The following is a 22,430-nucleotide window of genomic DNA, read 5'->3' on the forward strand; positions in this document are numbered from 1 at the left end:
GCAGAGGGAGAGGGATAAGCAGGCTCCCCACTGAGCAGGGACTTGATCTCAGGACCTCAGGGTCATGACCTGAGCCAAAGGCAGACAGCTACCTACTGAGCCCCTCCAGACACCCCTAATCTCACAGTGCTTTTATGAAGGGTGAAAAGTTCCTCACTTAGACCGCTCTGCCTTCTTGCAAAACTCCATTCATCTTGGCCTGTGATCACACCTTACCTTTTCCCCCAGCCCACTCTCCAAGGCTCAGGACCCCCTCCCTGGACCAAATGCATGACAATCACCTATCACCATTGCCTTCATTACCTTACTTCCTTATCACATTCAGCCTACTAATTCATGAGGGATAGTTACCCAAAAAAATGGTCTTCCATTGTTCATCTTCTGTCAGAGCAGAAACCTCAGGAATGCCGGACATACCTAACTCCCTCTTGATTTACAATCTTCTCACCTAGAGCCCTCCATCTTGGAGCTCTACCTCCCATTCGTTCCAGCCCCTCCCTGCACTAGTTGGTTTTTAAATACAGCTCAGTTCTTAATCTTTCTCTCCCTGAGTTGTTCCTTTTTTCTTTCTTACTCCATAACATATGAATTCTTTTTCTTCCGTTTTCTGAATTATTTTTACTTGTTTTCCATTCAGAATCTTGATAGTCTGCATTTCATCTTCCTTGCCTGTTTAGTTTAAAGCAACAAATACTCATCTCCATTCTGTGCGGTACTTCCCAGTTGTCCCCAGTGCCATTTGATGCATCCATTTGTAAAGCTTCTGTCTTCCCGAATCCATTTCCCTTGTGATTAACTTCACACCCAGGGCCACTGCCACAGTCAAAGTCATTGTGGGTCCTGGCTCCCCTCCCAGGCAGCTCGTCTACCCTGGCCTTGGTTCACAGGTCTTCCCACGCCTCCCCGTGCCTGCAGGAACCTCCACTGCCTGCGTCTAGCTCTGCTGAGAAAGGAACGTGGCCCAGAGGCCGCCAGACACCAGGAAACTAAGTTACCTTCCCACAGAAAAGCTGACAGCTCTCAGTCATGATAAGGGCACATTTAGTTCATGTTTTTCTGGGTCCAAGATCTATTCAGGAGAATGGTTTCTGTTATTGATTTTCCTATTTCTAAGTAGTTTCCATTTTTTTTTCTTTTAGTTTAAATTAGTGTTCTTTATGTCTTTGTTTTATTGCCTTGTGGGCAAACAATATGGACAATATGGTTTCTGCCTTTTGTGTTTAATTTAACTGTTCTTTTTTATTTTAAAGACTTTTTTGAGGGGCGCCTGGGTGGCTCAGTGGGTTAAGCCGCTGCCTTCAGCTCAGGTCATGATCCCAGGGTCCTGGGATTGAGCCCCGCATCGGACTCTCTGCTCAGCGGGGAGCCTGCTTCCTCCTCTCTCTCTGCCTGCCTCTCCACCTGCTTGTGATCTCTCTCTGTCAAATAAATAAATAAAATCCTTAAAAAAAAATAAATAAAGACTTTTTTGAGAGAGAGAGAGAGAGCGCACATGAGATGGGGGAGCGTCAGAGGAAGAACCAGACTCCTTACAGAGCAGAGAGCCTGATGCAGCAACTTGATCCCAGGATTCCAAGATCGTGACCTGAGCCGAAGTCAGTTGCTTAAACAACTGAGCTACCCAGGCACCCCCCAATTTAACAGTTCTTAGTGGCTTCAGGTAGGATCCATTTTTGTAGTTGGTGCATGGCAACATAAAGAAGGTATATTCTTCATCTGCAAAGTAGAAAGTTCCATGTATGTCCATGCTACCAGTAGTAAGAGCCATCCTTCATGGAGCACTTGCCATGTGCCAGGCTCTGTGCCACGCCCTTGCATCTGTTTGCTCATGTAAACCCCCCCTGCAAGAAATGTCTATTGTGATCTTCACTTCCTGATGGGAAAACTAGGTCTTAGAGGGGTTCAATACCTTGTTTAAAAGGTCACACAATGAGAGGTGTGGAGCTGAGATTCAAATTTAAATCTGATTGCTAAACTCAGGCTGTTTTATGATTGAAGTCTTCCCTATCAGGGACTCAGGGAGCTCCTGGGAGATGTAAAGAACCCCCCCCCCCAGTGTTACATGAAAAATACCAGTGTACCTACAGAAGTGCATTTTTCTGAAGCAAGGGTTTGTTGAGCTCATTAGATGCTCCAAAAAGGTCAAGAATCACTGTTCTGTGTCTGCGTATTTTTTGTCTATTTGAGCCATCAAAGGTAGAGATAGATGTTGTCACATGACCCTCCCGTCCTGGGTTTCTTTCTGTGTCTTTCTATTCCACTTTATCTATTTTGCTGCAATGTTTTCCAGCACATCAAGTCCTAGCACTCATATCATCAATACAAATTCTACCTCTTTCTCAATATCAAATGACTGTCTACAACTAAATAACTATTTTTGAGAATCCAGGCTTACTAAGCCCTGCTGGCTGTATGCCTCAGACCCCACATTTTCCTTCTCTGAACTTTGGTTCTATAAAGCATGAACCCCCTTCCTGCCTTTAGGACCCTGGTTCGACTCAGCAGAAACCTCAAGCCCATGAGGCCAGAAACACATGTCTACAAATGAATTCCTCCTTCCTACCTATAAACATGCTTCCTCTCTCCAATGCAAGCAGACAGTAGGCTCCGGACTTCCCCTGCCTCTTAGGAGATTTGAAGCAGGGCTGTTTCCTTGCCAAACCCAAGGAAGAATAGAGTTCCCCTAATGAGAGCAGATTTGAAGAAGAGGATGAAAAAGAAAGAAGCGGTTCTGATGGTCCCCTGCTCCCAGCCAAGGTGTGCTGGTCCATCCTGAACACACAGAACCTCCCAGAACACCAGTGTCACATAAGAATGTTCTGTGATGGTGACAGAATGGAACCAGAAAGGCCACCCCCAAGCAGAGATAAAAACAGAGACTCTCAAGCAATCCCTTAAATGAGAAATCATCCCTCCCACCTCACCTGAGTGACTACCACCTCCTAGGAGCAAAGTATTACCCAATCAACTAATAAGTCCACTTCTCAACAGCACCCGATCCAAAACAAACCCCCACATCCCCAGGTATAGACTCTGGCTCTCTAATAAGTCCCCCTAACCTCTCTTAGCCGGGTGCCACAGCTCCCCATGGTGTGTGTCCCGCTCCATGCGACAGGTGATACAGCCAACTCTGTTTGCCCACAGGTATGTGCCTGGGCTCTCTGGCTGGTGGGCATCACCAAGGGATTTCCCCCAGGGCAAAAGGAGCCCCCCCCACCCCCCACCAATCCCCCCTCCCCGGCTTGGGAGGAACAAGAGGGTCTGTGGAAGGAATCTGTGTCTCCTCTCGAGCTCCACCTTGAGGAGAGATGGGTGTTCTGCAGAAACACTGGGGATTAGACTCAAGAGACTCCAGAGAGGGTGGACCCTGACCTGCAGTATCCTCTAAGGGCCCCCAGAGATCCTATACCCCCAGCAGAGTGTGGATGTGCTAAGCAGGGGACATGAAAGGATCAAGTGGGCTAGAGCCATGAGCAGCTTCACAAGAATGGCTGGATATGACGGCTGAGTAGATGCTGCCCATTAGAGCCTAGGGAAGGGGTTGCCTCGAGAGTGGCTGAGATTAATTCACCCAACCCCCACCAAGCTAGAGACCATCAATAATTAGTTGATTTCAGAAAATTAAGAAATTAGGTCTTTCTTGGATACCTAGCATCTGTGGCCTGAGATTTGTACCTATTGCATTGGATTAAGTACAAAGGGGGACTAAGGGAACACCAGGTATCTTGATTAACTACAGGACAGAGATAAGTCAGGCTTCCAAAAGACTCTGAAGCCAGGCCTGAAAGGAAGCCAGAACTCTGTGTTCACCTCCCATTGCTGCTTCTTTCCGGAGGTCTGTCTGACCCTTTTCTTTCATTTCACATGATCGGCCACCATTCAGTGTCCCAGTCAAAGATGACGCCTCCCAGTTCCAGAATGGACCCATTCGTCCAGCCTGGGGTCCTCAAGCAGAGCTTGAGGCCAAGGGAGGCACATCGCTGGAGACCTGGATTCAGGGAGCAGGAGGGAGGGGCAGGAAGGGAGCCATTCAAAGATGCATCACCAAGTGCTCAGAGCTTCAGGTGACTGGCTGCTTGATCCCCCAGACCCAAGGGAGGAGTCATCCTTCTGAGAGAAGGGAGGAGAAAGCATCTCAAATGCCTTCCCACCATTGAAAGTTCCATCTTTGGACCTGTGGTCTGCCACCCAATCCTCCGATTAGCTAAGTCCTGCTTATCTGTCAGTTCTCCATTTAAACATGACCTTCTCGGGGCAGCCAGCAGTCAGCTGGTCCCTTCATACACTAGTCACCTTGGTAGCCACAAAGTCACATCCAGCCATGGACATGATCACAGGAACTCTGCAGACAGACAGCTTTGGTTCAAATTCTGGGTCTGCCACTCATCAACTGTGAGACCTTAAGTCATCAAATCTTTCTGTACTTCAGTTTCTTTGTTTGCAAAATGGGAACAAAAACAGTGTCTACCCCACAGTCCTACTGTGAGGATTGACTTGTATATAGATATTGCTTAGAGGTGCCCGGCCCACAGACACACAAAAAAGTGCTCCACATCACTCAGCATCAGGGAAATACAACTCAAAGCCACAGTGAGATACCACTTCACACCAGTCAGAATGGCTAAAATTAACAAGTCAAGAAACGACAGATGTTGGCAAGGATGCAGAAAAAGGGGAACCCTCCTACACTGTTCCTGGGAATACAAGCTGGTGCAGCCACTCTGGAAGACAGCATGGAGGTTCCTCAAAAACCTGAAAAAAAAAAATGAAGATATGAGGAGACAAGTCAAAAATAAACTAGAAACAACAGAAACAACAAACCACAGAAATGGTCACATAGGATTCCACATGCTGGAATCCTCAGACACAGACGGTGAAATGTAATGTTTTATCAACTCCAAAATGCCTTTAATTACTACAGACTGCATCATTTGATGTCCTACCAAAAGAAGAAAGTTAGGCTGCCAATAGGTCATATGCACCTCTCATTGCTTTGAAATTGATTTCAACCATGTGAAGAGATCAGCCAATTTCTCCTGCCTTCTATAGCATTGTTTCATGAATGATGGGCAATCCTTTGCATGGTTTCAGTGTCAAAATGCAATACAGGGCTTCCAGTCAAGATGAACGAACAGAGACCAGATTTAGCCTCCCATCTGGAATAACTCAAAAGTGGGATAAGATGTATGAAACAATGGCAGTCGAGATATTGGTCATCAGCAACAAAGGACAGTGACTCTGGGGAGGCAAGGAACAATTGAGGGAAGCCCCATGATGCCCCAACCACAGCTCAAGGAGGAGAAATCTTGACAACCTCCATGAGTTGCAGAGAAGTTGGGATGATAGGGAAGCCAAGGCAGCTAGAGTTTTTAGGGCAAAGTATTGGAGAGAAGGAAGATTCTCAAAGAGAATTCTCCAGAGATCCAGATGGTCCACTTTGAGTCTTCAGTTGATAGTTTATCAGCACATGCCTGTGAGGAAACTACCCAAGGCCGGGCGAAGCACTATCTTCAAAGGTTAGAGGGAAAGGTACCCAGAGCTCACGCAGGTAGGAATAGGGCCTTCTTCTAACAGCAAGAGCAGAAAACCTCACAGTGAGTTTCCCACCCATTTCTTTTTTTTCTTTTTAACATATAATGTATTATTTGCTTCAGGGGTACAGATCTGTGATTCATCAGCCTTACACAATTCACAGCACTCACCATAGCACATACCTTCCCCAATATCCATCATCCAGCTACCGCGTCCCTCCAACCCTCTTCTCCTCCAGCAACCCTCAGTTTGTATCCAGAGTTTAAAAGTCTCTTATGGTTTATCTCCTTCTCTGGTTTCATCTTTTTTCATTTTTCCCTCCTTTTCCCTATGATCCTCTGTCTTGTTTCTCAAATTCCTCATATCAGAGTGATCATATGATAATTGTCTTTCTCTGATTGACTTATTTCACTTAGCATAGTACCCTCTAGTTCTATCCACTCCATAGCAAATGGCAAGATTTCAGGTTTTGTTGATGACTGCATAGTATTCCATTGTATATAAATAGCACATCTTCTTTATCCAATCACCTGTTGATGGACATCTAGGTTCTTTCCATAGTTTGGTTTTAGTGGGCATTGCTGCTATAAATATTCGGGTGCACATGTCCCTTCGGATCACTACATTTGTATCTTTAGGGTAAATACCCAGTAGTGCAATTGCTGGGTTGTAGGGTAGCTCTATTTTCAGCTTTTTGAGGAAACTCCATGCTGTTTTCCAGAGTGGCTGCACCAGCTTGCATTCCCAACATAGTGTAGGAGGGTTCCCCTTTCTCCACATCCTCACCAACATCTGTCGTTTCCTGACTTGTTGATTTTAGTCATTCTGACTGGTGTGAAGTAATATCTTATTGTGGTTTTGAGTTGTATTTCCCTGAGGCTGAATAATGTTGAGCACTTTCTCATGTGTCTGTTGACAATTTATATGTCTTCTTTGGAGAAATGTTCATGTCTTCTGCCCATTTCTTGATTGGATTATTTTTTGAGTTTTGAGTTTGGTAAGTTCTTTATAGATTTTGGATACTAGCCCTTTATCGGATATTCTATTTGCAATATCTTCTCCCATTCAGTCAGTTGTCTTTTGATTTTGTTGACTGTTTCCAAATGACCTCTGGGCATCATTTAGGTATCTGAGAAGGATCTTGCCAGTAGTGGGGGAAAATTAACCCTAGGTTAAGTGCAGCTCTGCTATTTCCTTATAAAGTTCTGAAAGGATCAGACTATTTCCATATAAATTTACTGCATCCCAGAACAAAGTTCAACAATATTTATAGGAACATAAAAATATCCAGCACCCAATCGGGATAAAATTCAACATATTCAGAATCCACCATCCTCAATATCTCCACTGCCAGTGCTCCAGACTGGGCCACCATCATCTCTAACCTGGATAATTACAGTGACCTCCTAGCAAGTCTTTCCCATCACCCCTGGCTCCTAGCGGCAGTCAGGATAGACCAGGTTATGCTGCAGTAACAAAGAACACCAAACAGCGCAGCCACTTAGCCAACAATGGTTTTGCTCCACACTCACATTCAGCACAGATCTGGAGAAGGGCTCTGCTCATCTGTGTTGGCCCAGTTGGGCTACTGTAACAAAATACAATTGATAGGGAGGCTTATAAACAACAAATTGATTTCTCACAGTTCTGGAGGCTGAGATGTTGGAGATCAGGGTGCCAGCACAGTTGGAGGCCTCCGTTGTGACTTCACATGGTGGAAGGGACAAGGGAGCTCTCTTGGGTCTCTCTTACAAGGGCACTAATCCCATTCATGAAAGTTCTGCCTCCCAAAGGCCCCCCTTCCTAATATCCTCACCTTGGGGGCTAGTTTTTCACCTGTGAATGTGGGGGGCGGGGGTCACATTCAGACCACAGCATCATCATGGTCTCTCCAGGATCCAAGCTGACAGAGCACCCACCCTCTGGAGTATTTCCAGGCACAGAGTAAGGGTGAACTTGCCTATTGGCCCTTCTGCCTAGAAGCGATAACACTTTGCTTCTGTTCACATGTCAATGGCCAAGCAAGACACATAACCTACCCTGAATAGCGGGTGGAAGACCGCAATCCAAGCACATGTCCAGGAGAGCTAGAATCTATTCTCGTGCTAACAACAGAGCGATCTCTGTAAGACATACGTCAGATCATGCTGCCCCTCAGGGTCAAAGCCAGCATTCCACGGTCCCTATAAGTCCCTCTGGAAGTCAGTACCCCATTACCTCTGTGACCCCATGTGTCCTGTTTCTCTTCCCTTTCCCTGCTCCCCTCCAACCACACTGACTTCCATTCTGTTCTTAGACATGCCAGCCATGCTCCCGCCTTAGCACTGGCTGTTTCCTCCTTCTGGAAAGTTCTTCCCCCAGGCACAGGCATGGCTCACTGCCTCGCCTTCAAGTTTGTACACAAAGTCACCCCCTCAATAAAGTCTACAGGTTGCACCCTATTGAAAATTGTTTCCTGCTCTCCTGACCCCCAGTCACCGAATCCCCATTAGCCTGCACTACTTTTATTTTGCTCCTAACACTTTATGCCTTCTAACATGCAATACGATTATCCTGTTTCTTATGTTTACTGCTAGAACATGAGTGTCACAAGAAAAAGGATCTTTACGGGTATAGTCCCAAGCCGCTCAGGCAATACCTGGCACATATTAGGAACCCATTAAGTACTATGTATGCAAGTGATAAATACTTGTATACAAGCAATAAATAAATACGAGTGAATACATAACTAGGCTCCCCAGGCTACTTGTACTTTGGGATCATGCTCCCACACACTTTAAAAGGCTGAACCGCAACCTTCATATTCAGCGCAACAAACTTATAGGGTAACCAAGCAGTTAGACTCAGATGGCGATGTGGGGTGTGAGAAGCATTGAGGATGATCAAAGGTAATTTTTGCTCCTGGGGCCAGAGTGTGGGGGCACCCTGGCTGCAGTGACAAGCTGGTTGCCACCCAGTGGCTGAATGAGGAAATGCACCCAGTCTGATCTGGGGAAGCTCTTAGAGGACAGGTGACCTCTACGTTTTAATTCCTTTCTGCGAGTTTTTCTAGGCTTTGTGAACAAGATGAGAGTCACTGGACTTGGTTCCCTCTGAGGTCTCTGGCGTCAGTGCCTATTAACCTAAAATGTGGCCCAAGCCCTTTTTCCAATCAACGTGATCTTTCACACACGTCCGTTTGTTCATCCATTCATGCCTTCAACAAACATTTGCTGAGTCGTGCCAGGGGTCCAGACACGGTGGGGAAGAAGAGGCCCTGCCTTTCCCGTGGAGAGGAAAGCCATCCATTTATTCAACAGGTATTTACTTACTACAAGCCCACGAGCGCTGTGCTGCGTTGCAGAGGAGAGCTAAGGAGACAGACTGAACGGACTTCAGGACGCCCATGTTCTATTGACAGATCAATATAAGCATGCAACAGTTATAAGTGCTGTGAAGGAAATGCACATGGGAGACAGATAAGGGGGGCTGCTTTAGGGAAGGTCTCAGAAGAGAGGATATTTAAACTAAATCCTAAAGGACAGGAATGGACCAGTTGAGGGGAAAGCCTTCCAAGAAGAGGGAACAGAATGTGCAAAATGGTGGACATTCTAGAAATGGAGAGAAGGCCAGAGTGACTGGAGAGGAGTGGCTAGAGGCCTACTGGGCCTCATGAGCCCCAGAGGGCAGCAGAAGTAAGATCCTGCTGGGGCTTGGCTATTGCATGGCCTTGGCCTTTATAGATATTATCGAACTTGTCATATCTTTTTTTTTTTTTTAAGATTTTATTTATGTATTTGACAGAGAGAGACAGAGAAATCACAAGTAGGCAGAGAGGCAGGCAGAGAGAGAGGAGAAAGCAGGCTCCCAGCTGAGCAGAGAGCCCAATGCAGGGCTCGATCCCAGGACCCTGAGACCATGATCAGAGCCAAAGGCAGGGACCCAACCCACTGAGCCACCCAGGTGCCCCTAACTTGCCATTTCTAAAGACCCATCTAGCTGGAGACAGAGAATGGAAAGTGTCAGTCCGTTTGGGCTACAATAACAATATTACAGACTGGCTGGCTTATAAAAACAGGAAGTTATTTCTCACAGTTCTGGGAGCTAGGAATTCCAAGCCCAAGGTGCTGATTTGGAGTCTGGTGAGAGCCCACTTCCTGGTTCACAAACAGCTGCCTTCTCACTGTGTCCCCACATGGCAGAAGAGGTGAGGGAGGTCTCTGGAACCTCTTTCATAAGGGCTCATTCATGAACCCTCACCCCTATGACCTAATCAATCCTAGAGACTCCCACCTCCAAACAACCTCAAATTGGGAATTAGAGTTCAACACGGATTTGGGGACACAAACATTCCATCTGTAGCAGGAAGCATCTGCTTAATGATGAAGAGTGAATACAAACATTAAGAAAACATCAGTCCTGTCCTCAAGTGGCATCCTGCTTCTGGAAGGAACATGGGTCAGGCACCCAACAGGTCTGAGTTCAGATCCAAGCTTCCTCAGTTTTCTGTGCTATGCTACTAGGCAACTTCTCTGAACTTTGCTTTTCTCACTTGAAAATGGGAAAAATAACACATACCGGGGGTTTCTTGGATAAATTAGATAGAGAAATGGGTGTGGAATGTCTGGTGCTGTACATAGCTCCTGGTAGTTGATCAGACACACATCCGTCCCTTTACACACATCCCTTTACAAAGTGAGGGAAGGACAGGTATAGGCACAATTTAGAAGCACAGAGTATGTAGGGCTGAAAGCAGCACTAAAGGACCCAGGTCATTGAGGACTTGAATGCCGATCTCTAGCACATGAATATCAATGAGCAGTGGGAGCCAGTGAGGGTTTCTGAGCAGGGGAGGATTGTGGACAGAGCCTCCTTTTAGGAGGAAGATAATTATGGCATCCAGGAAAAGGGAGAAGATGCAAAGAAGCTGTGCTTTCCTTCTTCCAGCTCCTAAAATGTAACTTTACTCAAGCTCCTCCCGACCCCCAAAGCTCTGCCCTGCAGCCTGGGCCCCTGGAACTTTGCTCTAAGGCCCACTTCCTTGTAGCCTATGATCTATTTCGCGGGACCACAAGTGCCTTGCTGCTGAGCATTTGTAGGTTCGGCTGTGTTCATTGTGAACATCTTGCTGTGTCAGTCAGGCAGGCAACAGCCTTGGAGGGAAGAATCTCTTTCAAAGTCCCCTCCCTGCCTTTGTTCTGGAAGAGGCCTGATTCCATCTCAGACAGCTGATGAAGAGAAGAAAAAGATCAGGGCCTCAGCTCTCTGGGCCTGGCTGTCCATCCTGCGGACACGGGATTGAGAAGTACAGCCTGACAGTCAGGCAGACATCAAAAATCACAAAAAGACCAGAACCTGAATCAGGATGATGGACTCAGTGCCCCTTGGATGGGTAGCCCTCCTCCCATATAAACCAGCCATATGGAATTCTGCGGTCCATCAGCTTTGGCATTGATTTTCTATGGTCTGCAGCTCTCAAGCTTGCAGAATGCACTTCTAGGACAGAAATTTAGAAGAATAAAATCAGCTAAGGCAGCAAATTTACCTTTTCCTCTGCCCTGTTCTCTTCACAGCCCAATCAGGGGACATGCCAGTGCTCCCAGGAGTGTGAACACAGTGAAGCTTGGTGTGAAGAGGTCTCTAGGGAGTGGGTAGGGACAAAAGCAAGCCCAGCCCTGGAGAGAACTTAGGTTCAAGTTAAGGAGATGGAGATAGATTCATTCATTCCCATAGGCATTTCCTCACGGCCTTTCAATGATAGTCTGTGCCAAATGCTGAGACAAATAAGACCCATTCCAACTCCTTGGAGGCTCAGAGTCTGGCAAAGGAATCAGTTCTATATGAAGTCAATAATGGCTGTGACAAGACACAATGATAGCAGGAGGGGGGATGGAGAAGCAATTATATATCTGGGATGCAGGGCTTCCTGAAGGAAGTGACATCCAAGCTGGGCTTTGAAGGTTGAATAAGAGGTCACTGGCAAGGTGGGGAAATGAATCACTTACACTAAGGTATACCCATAGGAAAAAAACAGAATATACATCCTTCTAGAGATCACAAGTCATATCTATTTTGGGGATGTGGGGAAAACAGAGGCAACTGGTGGGAGCTGTGACTGGACACAAAATCAGGGGCTAAAAGAGAAGATCAGGACTGGGAAGGAGTAGATATTTGATACTAAGTCATGGAGAATCAGTATTAAAAATAGGTTTGAGATTTGGATGCACTTAAAGGGAGATGTTTAGCTGTCTCAGATCAGCTAATAGGAAAATAACAAAAATACATGTACTTTATGTATATTATCTCATTTAGATTCTAGAACAAGCCAATGAGGTCAGTGACTATTCCTTTCCCATCTTATACATCAGGAGATAGGGTACAGAGAAGTCACATGACTTGCCCAAGGTCACATACTTGGTAAATGGTGGTTGCCAGCCATGGGAAGGAGGTATGGGGAGTTATCACTTAAAGGATACAGAGTTTCAATACGGAAGGATTAAAAGTCCTGTAGATGGATGTTGGTGATGATTCCACAACAATACAAATGTACTTCATGCCCCAGAACTGTACGCTTACAAATGGTTAAAATGGTGATTTTATGTCATGTGTTTTATTACAGTAAAAAGGAAGACAGAAAAAGATAAAGGAAAAGCATGGAAAGATGCAAGCATTGCATCTTCTGCTACAGGCAGATGAGAGGAAAGTCTGTCTCCCGGGGCCAGACCTGCCACAGAAGAGGCAAGCCCAGGACGGCTGAAGCCCCAACTTGGCCACTCCATGTACAACTCGGCCAGGTTGCATAGCCTTTCTGGGAAAACCGAGGAAGCTGGCTGATTCACAGATTTCCTCTAGTGTCGGCCTTCTGTGGTTCTGCCTTATTAGGAAGGCTTGGCTCATTCAGAGGACGAGGTAAAAGGAACAAAAAACCCAGGCCTTCCACATATTGGACATTACCAAGTAACTTAACTTACAGTGGTTCTTCAGAAGAACGTGCCTTACAGAAATGTTATCAGTGAATGTCCTGGTATAAAACAGATGGCTCTCTCAAACCAGGACACCAGGGAAGTTTACTAGAGTCCACTTACAAAGGTGTGAGCAGGGCTTAAGGAACCCCGGGGGCGGGGGGGAATGATGCAGTACCCAGGCTTTGCAACAGCATGACTGTTAACACCCTTAGTGGAAAAAAGGTGGTTCCAGGAACCCTGAGGGAGAAGATATGTGGAAGGCCACCTTTGGTAAGCACAACCCTGCAGGAAGAGAACTCAGGAAATTAGACTGAGACCTCTCTCTTCTTCTGCCCTCAGTCTCCTGCTGGGGCCTCCCATGGGCCAAGTCCAACAGGAAGCTGAGTACAGGGAGCCCATCAGTGAAATCCACACAGGCCATCCTCTGGAGCCAGAGCAGGGCGGTAAAACCTGGCAACGAATTTGGAGGGGCAAATGGATGGGTGGCTCCAAAGTGGTCGGCACCCTGCTATCCAGGAACCTGGCCAGGGCTGCAGGGAAGCACCCTCCCTTGGAGGACCCTTATGGTCTTTCAAAGGATGACCTGGGATCCAGGGTGGGAAGGAGCCTTGGCTCTTTCCGGCCTGGAGGGGAGTGATGCAGTTTGTTGGACAAATGACTCGTGTTCTTCCTAGTGTGACAGCATTGGCCAGGCTCCTATCCATGCACTGATGTGTACATTTGTTCAGACATTTGTTCAGCGGCCACCTGAAAATGACTCTGAGCCAAGCCAGGGCTAAGCCAGGGCTAGGAGGCACTAAATCAAGAAATGTGAAACAGCCCCAGCCACCTTAGCTGGTGAAATATGCCCAGAGCCACACAGGGATGGGTTCTTTCTACAGTTCTGTGAGTCTGGAGGCTGTTCTCAGGTACCCCATCTGTAGTATGGGCCAACCACCTTTTCGTCCCAGAGTTGTCTTGACCGTTCAAAAGGAACATTTCAGAAAAGCAGAAGGCGTGGAGGAAAAGCTCCACGTTTGGGAATCAGTGGCCTCTGTTCCAAGGACACCTCTGCCCCATGTTCCCATCCACTGCCCTATTATGCTGCCCTGCTACTGTCGTTGCAATTATATTGTACTTGCATTTGTTGCGATTTTTATCTTCCTCTCTCCCCATCTCTGAGTGTACACCTAGCAAAGGAAGCTCCTGGCCTCTGGCTACTCCCTGAATCCCCAAGGCTTGGAACTGAGTTTAAAACTGCCAACATTTTATACAGTGGGCAGACATTGCCAATGGCTTCACATGCATCTTCACATGGGGAGGACAGTCCTGGTTGGCAGGTGGTCCTACAAGACCTGTAGTACTGATGAAGGAACTGAACCCGGAGAGGGTAAGCAACTTGCCCAAAGCTGCGGAACAGATAGAGGCAGAGTCGGAATTTGAACCCGGGAGCCCGGCCCTGAGATCCGGCGCTGGACAGCGGCTCCTGAGCTGAACGAGTGCGGGAATGAATCCACCGATAAGTCAGTGACTGGCCGGCGGATGCGCGCCCGTCCCCTCCCCCGGACGCCGGGGTAGGGCGCCGGGACAAAGGCGCGGCGGAGGCCGGACGTGGGCCAGCCGGGTCCGCGCGCCGGAGGCGGGAACGGGGCCGGGCCCTTTAAGGGGGCGGTGCGGCGGCGCGGGGGGCGGGCCCGGGGGCGGGCCGGGGGCGGGCGACGGCGGCGGGCCCGGCCCGAGGGCGCGCGGAGCGAAGGGCGGCGGCGGCGGCGGCAGCGGCTCGTGCTCGGCCCGTGATCTGCCGGGGCTCCCGAGAGCGTTCGGCCCCCCCGCTTTCCGCCCGCCGCAGCGCGCCCCCCGTACCCGCGCTCGGCTCCGCGGAGGACGGCCATGCCGCCGCGGCGCAGCATCGTGGAGGTGAAGGTGCTGGACGTGCAGAAGCGGCGGGTGCCCAACAAGCATTATGTGAGTGCCGCGCGGCCCCCACGCCCCCTCGAGTCCGTGCCTCGCCGGGGGCGACCGAGAGCCCCTGGGTTCTGAAAACTTCCGAACCGTCTGCTCTTCCCCCACCCTCCCCTTCTCTCCGCGCTTGGCCCTTCTGCTGCGTGCCCGGGTCTCTCCCAGCTCCTCCCCCTCCCCCTCCTCTCTTTTGCCCGGTTCTCCTCCCCTCCTTCCCGTCCTCCCGCCTCGCGCCCCCGCTCGCCCCTCTGCAGCTCCTCTCCTCCTTTCCGTCTCCCCCTTATCCTCCCCCCAACTCCTCCTGCCCGTCTGTGGAAAAGTCTCGCCCCAGCCAATGTAGGGGACAGAGACCGAAAGAGGGGGGAGGGGGGAGGAGAGACACAGAGAGAAGCTCCTGTTCTCAGGGTGCCCGCCGGGTTCCTCCTTGTCCAGAGGCACTCAGACCCGCAGTGCCTAGCCACAGGTAGCCCCTCTGGGGATCGCCAAGTTTGGCTCTGTTCTTTCGGAGGATCCAGCCGGAGCCATCTCCGAGAATGGCTCCTTGGAGCGCCTGCACCGTGAAAAGGTTTAAAAAAAAAAAAAAAAAAAAGTCCCTGCCCTCTTTCTCCAATAACTACTGTTTAAAAATGTAGGAAAGTTTTCTCCTGGTACCTCCCAGTGTAAAATGAGAATCTTGTTTAGAGCTGGTGAAAAATGGGCCAGCAGCCTCATTTTGCAGATGGGAAGCCTGAGGCTCAAGGAAGCTGCAGGTTCTAGAACGTGGAGCTGCATTCAGGCCTTCCCTGCCTCTGGAAGATGTGCCTGGGCAGGCGGTGACCCCCAGATGGGAAATGGACTCTGCATCAGTCTAGGTACCTGAATCTGGGCTCAAGGGGCCATGGGATCACCTTAGAGGTTTTGGGTGGAGGGCTTCTGCGTCTGTGAGATATTGGGCCCGAGTGAGGCCTTGGGGAGGCCTTCTTCCTGAAGGGAAGGGGGGAGCTGTGGTGTCTGTGGTGGTGAGAGGGGGGCAGTGGCAGCGCCTAGCTGCAGAGAAGTTAACCAGGAAGGAAAAAAGAGCAAGAGGGAGGGAAAAAATCCTAACAAAGAAGTGTAGAACAATGACTAGCAAAGGGCGTTGGCTGGCTAAATTCAGCTCCTTGGCCTCCCTTGCAAGTCTTCTCTGGATCTATTTTCTTAAGAGGCTCGTTCTTATAAAGCAGATCTACATGCCCTCCGTGAATAGCCTATAAAATCCTGAAAGGAGATAGCTGGAATCCACTCTGCACTCTCCAGGAGAAAGGGTGTGCTGTGTGAGTCGGTATTGTTATTGGCTGAGGCAGCCAGTTACTCAGCCCTCAGCCAGGCGGTGGGAAGCTATTTCCTGGACCTGTGGCATCTTTAAATAGAGTGAAGTTTCCCTTGATTCCAGAGCGGAGCTGAATTGTCTTTTTTTTTTTTTTTTTTTTTTTTTTTTTTTTTTGGTTAACTGCTTAAATTGCTGCCAAATCTTGGTTTCTTGTTTGAGCTTGTTGAGTGTGTAACTGAGTTGCCTTTTGGGTATGAAGACAGTTTTCACCAACATGGCAACAAGAGAAAGTCTAAAATTCTCCATGCTGCCTCCCACCCAATCTGTGAGCTGGCAGAACCAGAATAGACACAGCCACCACAAGCCAGGCATCAGCATCCAGTCACTCTCTCCTCTCTGCTCCTAGCACATGCATATGAGGTTTGTATGCATGAAGTTCTTGAGCCCATTTGACAGATGAGGAGACTGAGGCTCCAAAGGGTGAGGTTCTACACCTGAGGTCACAGTCACGGGCAGAGCAAGGGACGTCAATCCAAGTCTGTTGGATCCCCAAAAATGGTGTTCCCCTGGAGCACACCCCTTCCTAGACCCATACCTTCCTAATTTCCTAATTTCCTTAAGTAGAGTCCCCTTAAGAACCAGCCATCATTGGTGATACCCTTGACTAAGCTTTTCATCCTCTGCTCAGTCAGATCCATCCCCGCCAGCTTTTTGAAGTTTCTGCGGCTTTAAGGGACATCTTGCTTAGCTTTCCATCACTTTTTAAGGGCTCCTTGAGACAAGTTAAAAATACAGATTTGGGTTCAAATTTTGGTCTCCACATGGTGGCCATGTAGCTTCTCTGAGACTCAGTTTTCTCATCTGTACCCGGGGGGTGATAGTGTCCATTTCCTAAGGGGAGGAACCATGTGACATCTGAGCTGGTGTGCCATAGCTTTGTGAGCCTGCCTCCCTGCTCTGTGGCGTCCATGTCACTCTGATTGGGAATGTGCCAAAGTCATGTGTGGAGGGATTTCACCAAAAACTTGTTTTTCTGCATGTGGGTTTAGTCACTCTTGTGACTCAAGGTGGCTCCCTCCCTGGTAACCAAGCTTTTGGCTCACCAGATGAAGAGGGACAATGAGCTAAAGTGAAGCCTGAGTCGTCCACAGAAACAGGGCAGATGTAGTGCCGTGATGGCAGGGGACGCGAACCCAGCGGAAAGTACCAGCGTCTCCCTCTCCTGTTCTCAAGACATGGCCACCCCACCACTCTGGAATAAATGGGCACAGAGGCTGCTGTTGGTGTGGGCCTAGGCTTTCATCCCATTTGGTGTCCTCCTCTCTGAACCTGACCCAGCCACCCTGGAGAGAAAGCGTGGCAAGGGGAGTTGGACAGTCCTGAGCTTTGCTGTGTGTGTGACCTTAGGCTGGTCAATCCAGCTCTCCGAACTCCATCTTCAACAATCTGCAAGTTGTAAATACTGTTCCTTCTCTCTGGGACAGAATTTCTCAACCTCAACACTGTTGACAGTTTGAGCCAGAACCTTCTTTGTTGTGGGGGGCCTGTCCTGAGCATTGTTGGAGATTTAGCAACATCTCTTTGTCTTCTACCCACTAGGTGCCAGTAGTGTCCCCTCCCAAATTGTGACAACCAAAAACATCTCCTGACATGTCTCATAGGAGTTTAAAATCACACCCCCCACCCCCACCACCCCCTGCCTCAACCTAACTCTGTGTTAGAATATATAAATCAGTTACAGAGAATTCTGTTAGCCACACCCCCTAATTTTCCACCACCTCCTCCCCCATTTGCAGCTACCTTGGCCACCTGTTTGCCACCCAGTTGCCTTGGAAGGAACTGGTCACAGGTACTGTTGATGTCGTGGAGAACTGCCCCTGAGCCCAGGGCTGGGTCACCAGTTACACCTGAAATGACACGAAGTGCTCCGTGATCAGCCGTGCCCCACCCTACCCTCCTTTACCTGTGAGCACAGATGTCATCAGTGGGCCCAGGGGCAGAGCCACAGGTCTGGTCTGGAGAATGTAGGGACAGAAACCCCCAGGACCTCTGAGATCCCAACCGTTAGGTAGGGGTTGTTGTGGATGATAATATCAATGATACTGTGATTCAGAGAGGCTCCCCTGGAGCCTCTGTCAGAGGCTGGGAGAGCGAAGTCTTAGGGAGCTGCTCCCCTTCTGTGTTAGGAAATCTCCTTGCCTGGAGCCCAGGGCTTTCAGAATGAATGGAAAGGGGGCTTTCTAGGGTGATGCCCTGGGGAGACCCTCCCTGGCTGGGTTATCTTCTGACTCCTCCTGAGAGGAGGAGGAAGTGTTCCCTGGAGGTTTTGCAGGATCCCGCCATTTCTTGCACTGGAGTGGGATATACAGAAGCCTTGGATTCAGAAGAGAGTCCTTGTCTGCAAGAGCCAGGAGGTGCTGGCTTGCTCTGCCTGGAGATCTTTAGATGTTAAGAGTAAGATGGTGGGAGTAGTAGTTAAAGCAGCAGTCCTAATAGCTGACATCTGATCACCTCTTGTGGGCCAGGCACTGGATGAAACTTTGTATAGTGAGTCCTCACAACAGTCCTTTAAAAATAGGTACTTTTGGGGGCACCTGGGTGGCTCAGTGGGTTAAAGCCTCTGCCTTTGGCTCAGGTTCATGATCCCAGGGTCCTGGGATCGAGCCCCACATCGGGCTATCTGCTCAGCAGGGAGCCTGCTTCTCTGTCTCTCTGCCTACTTGTGATCTCTGTCAACTAAATAAATGAAATCTTTAAAAAAAAATAGGTACTTTTAAATACACTATTTCAAATATACAAATACATAAGATGAAATAACTCTCCACCGGGCAGCTCTGTCAGATCTTCATATTTGGATGTTTCAGATCATTATTTTTGGTTTTTAAGAAATGTAGCAGAAACAAAACCTTTATATACCCTCCCTAACTCTCCCTCTCCCCAAAATGAACTGGTGTCCTGTAGTTGGTATTTATCATTCCTGTGTCCGTTTAAAAAATAGACTATTAGTGGAGCGCCTGGGTGGCTTAGTCAGTGAAGCGTCTTGCCTTTGGCTCAGGTTCATGATCCAGGGTCATGGGATCGAATCCTTCATCAGTCAGGCTCCTTGCTCAGCAGGGAGTCTGCTTCTTCCTCTCCCTCTGCTCCTCCCCCTGCTTGTGCTCTCTCTCTCCAGCTCTCTCTCTCTCTTTCTCAAATCTTATTAAAACAATAGACTATTGGGTCTGTTAGATAGGATTTTTTTTTCCTCTCAGCCTTATTGAGGTATAATTTATAAGCCATAGAATTCACTCGTTTGAAGTGTATGGTTTGCTGATTGTTTTAGTGAATTTATAGAGCCATGAAGCCACTACTGTAATGTGGTTTTATAACGTTTGCATCACCCCCAAAAAGGTCCCCGGGATTTGTCTGCAATCATTCCCCTTCCTGCCCCCCAGCCCTGTGCACCTTTTAATGTTTTTCCCTTTTTAACACTGGCCTAAATCTTGCATGAATGTTTTAGAACTTCATAAAAACATTGCCCTTTTGAGATCGATGCTGATACATGTGGCCCTAGTTTATTTTTAACTGCTGTTTAATATTCCACTTGACTAGCTCCTGGTGGGGACTCCTAGGGTGTCCCAGCAGTGCAGGTCCACGCAGCTGCTTCCTGCTTGTGCACCCGAGGTGGGGGCCACTGGGACACTTACATCCCCCAGAGCAGTGTCTGTCTGTGCACCCCTTTGCTGTGTGTCCTTTCCAGCACGCCACATGGTCAGACTTTATAGCTTAAGCCAATCAGCTCGGCACAGAATAGGATCGCAGGGCGCTGTTCCTGTCTCCCTGCTCACCGGCAAGTCGAGCATCTCCTGCCTCCGTCGACCATTTACATTTCCTCTCCTGTGAATTGCCTGTTTGATCTTTTGCCCCTTTCTCAATATATTGAGTTATTTGTCTTCTAGTAAATGGGGTGATTTTATATGGGCAAGATCCTAATCCTTCAGGTAGTTACCGTGGCGTTCCCATTCTCCCCTTGCGACTGGAGGCTCAGAGAGGGGAAGGCTTGTACCTGAGGTCACACAGCAAGGAGCGACCACATGAGGACTGATCCAGATGCATATGTGGTGTAGGACAGGTGGCAGTCCGGTAGCCCTATGATCCCACCCCTGTGCCAGGCAACCTCAGGTGTGTCACTTGCCTTCTAGACCCCAGTTCCTCCCTCTTGGCCCTGCCCTCATCTCACTGCTCCCTCAGCCTGGGTGCAGGCAGCCACACCCCTCATCATTCTCACCCCAGGAAGCTCTAAGTTGATTGCGCCCCTGGAGTGATGGGGTGGCAAATGCCATGCCACCAGCCTTGAAACCTTTCTCCATTTGCCAGGCGCTAGAAGCCCAGGGTCACCATTCTGAGCTGTTGGGTTTTGCCGGGTAGATCACACCCTTATTAGGTGTGACCAGCATTCTCATCTCAGTCTATAGGAGGCCTCTGGCAGGCAGGCTCAGTGGTCTGGCACAAAGCGTGCATCTGCTGCCCAGATTAGCTGCATTCTGTGCCTAGCCCCTGGTTACCTGGCCCCCCTTCTTTGGTAGGAACATGCAGGGCAGGGCAGCAAACTTGGATGTTGGGGATACACGTGGCCTTGGCCATTGCCACTGCTAGCCTTAGTTCTGCATCTGTAGAATGAGTACAGCATCTTACATCTGAGAGGAAGTGTTGTTGTGTGGTTTACAGATAATGTAGACACTCAGTGCCTTCTGCTAGAGGGATAGACGCCAGCTACTAGCACAGTTCTTTGGTGCTGAAAATTCCCGACTTTGAGGCCTGCTGAAGCACTTTTGAGCTGGGCGACCTTGTTGGCGAACTACCTGAAGTTCTATAAAATGAGGGCAGGAGTGTGTACTAGAACTTACGGGCGAATGTAGGGCGATTGTAAAGATGAACTCTTGTCACACAATAGCCTGATGCATCGTGTATTTAAGGCACTTAATCAATGGTAGTAGTCATGAAAAATAACATGGTCATAATAATAGCCATGATCCAAATCTGTGCCTCTTCCCTACCTGTGAGGCCATGCTATGTGTTCTCCAAATTGCTTTGTTCAAGTGACACGCTTGGGCTGCCAGCCCCAGGCTGGACACCCAGCAGCCTCGGACATGGGCCCTCCAGCACGATGGAGACTTCCTGTCTCCCCTGCAGATGGGTTCTTGTCGCACACTCCATCTACATCCCAGAAAAATAGTGCATTAGGTAGGCATTAAGGCCCCTTGGGTAGGTGGTTTTTTTTAAGGACTGTTGCTTTCTTTTGACTGAAAAGCAGTGGACCTTATCAGGTACCACCCTTATGGCTCTGGCCTTTGGATGCAAGGAGCCAGATGGGTCATCCTCAGCAGTTGATCGCAGCCTGCTCCTTATGCTCTGGGCTCCCGCACAGGCTCAGGATAAAGGCAAATGGAGCTATCATAGCTTCCGGTTACTTACGGGTCACTGTAGTTTCGACTTTGAATCTGTGTCATTCCATGCTTCAGGTGAGCAAAGAAAGCACACCAGACAGTGTGGGTTCAAATCCCTGCTCTGCCACCAACCAGCAGTGTGACTTCAGAGAAGTGGCTTATCTATCCTCTCTGCACCTCTATAAAACAGGAATAGTAACAGTCCCAATTTCATAGGACTATTGGGGGGATTAAATGGGCCCAGCATATAGACAGGGCTCCGTCATTACGAGCTATATTAGGAACATACAAACATAGTATCGTTTATGATAGTAAGAAGTCTGTAACCACTTAAACACCCTTCAGTGGAGAACAAGATAAATGAAATGTACTCTAACCACATACTAGGGTACTATCAAGATGGTAAAAATGTCTTCTGCCATGGGAATATTAAATAGTAAAAGCTGTTTGCAGAATAACATGCTCAGGCTGATTCCCACCTGATTACAAATGAAGGAGGAAAATATGTGTCTGTGTAAGCACAGAAATATAGCTGATAAAATATGGTCTTTTTTTTTTTTTTTTTTTTTGCTCGTCTGTGCTTTTCTGTTTTCCAAATGTTCTGCAGTGAACACAGATTCCTGTTTTTAGTGAAAATTAAAAAAAAAAAAAAACAAAACAGCAAATGCTCATTTTCAAAAAGAAGCTGTGCCAAGCTGTGGGTGGCCCCAGCCAGGTCCCCACATCCTGCTGCCCTGTCCCGTCCCAAAGCAGTAGGATTCTCCAGCTCCTCAGAGAGCCTGTCCTCGCGAGGTAGGCGTTGGCCTCCAAGCCTCTTCTCCCACTCTCGCTGCAGAGGGAGGTCTCTGGATGTGGGCTTTCCAGCATAAGCGCCCAAGAAGTGGAAAGAAATGAGTTTAAAATACCTCGAGGGAAGGCCGGAGCAGATGCTTTCCGAGTTAAAATGCTGCTTGCTCAGCGGGTCCAGGTCCCCCTCCCCTAACGCCTGCCTGCTGCAGAAGAGGGTTGGAAGGAATTGTGGGCCGGAGTTCTGCGGTGGGCTCCAAGGTCACAGGGCACAAGAAAGGCCATCCAGATGAGAGGTTCGCCCCGCGCCCCGCTCCCTGGGTGTTCAGGCAGTCACTATTAACCTACCCTGAGGTACACGGGGGTCAGCTGAAGGCCAGTTGGCTATCACGCTGCTGGAAAAGTACTAGGGGACCGACGGCACTATTCATGGTACTTCTGAACATCTAGGACACTCATATCCTGACCGCAAATGGCGCATGCTCTCTCCCTGGAAGAAAGGGCTGTGGAAGGGGG

General features: G+C 48.7%; 1 protein-coding gene across 1 annotated transcript in view; it reads left to right on the top strand.

Annotated features, from left to right (window-relative positions):
• The first annotated feature begins 14,195 nt into the window (after positions 1 to 14,195).
• Positions 14,196 to 22,430, top strand: part of SH3PXD2B (SH3 and PX domains 2B) — a 100,516-nt gene continuing 92,281 nt past the window's right edge. Inside the window, exon 1 of the mRNA XM_004737601.3 lies at positions 14,196 to 14,420. Within this exon, the coding sequence (XP_004737658.1) occupies positions 14,346 to 14,420 (75 nt within the window). The 5' untranslated portion in view covers positions 14,196 to 14,345. The remainder of the gene's footprint in view (positions 14,421 to 22,430) is intronic.

Source organism: Mustela putorius, unplaced genomic scaffold, assembly GCF_011764305.1.
Source record: "Mustela putorius furo isolate JIRA1106 unplaced genomic scaffold, ASM1176430v1.1 tig00000145_pilon_pilon_pilon, whole genome shotgun sequence".
In the NCBI taxonomy this organism is placed as follows: Eukaryota; Metazoa; Chordata; class Mammalia; order Carnivora; family Mustelidae; genus Mustela; species Mustela putorius.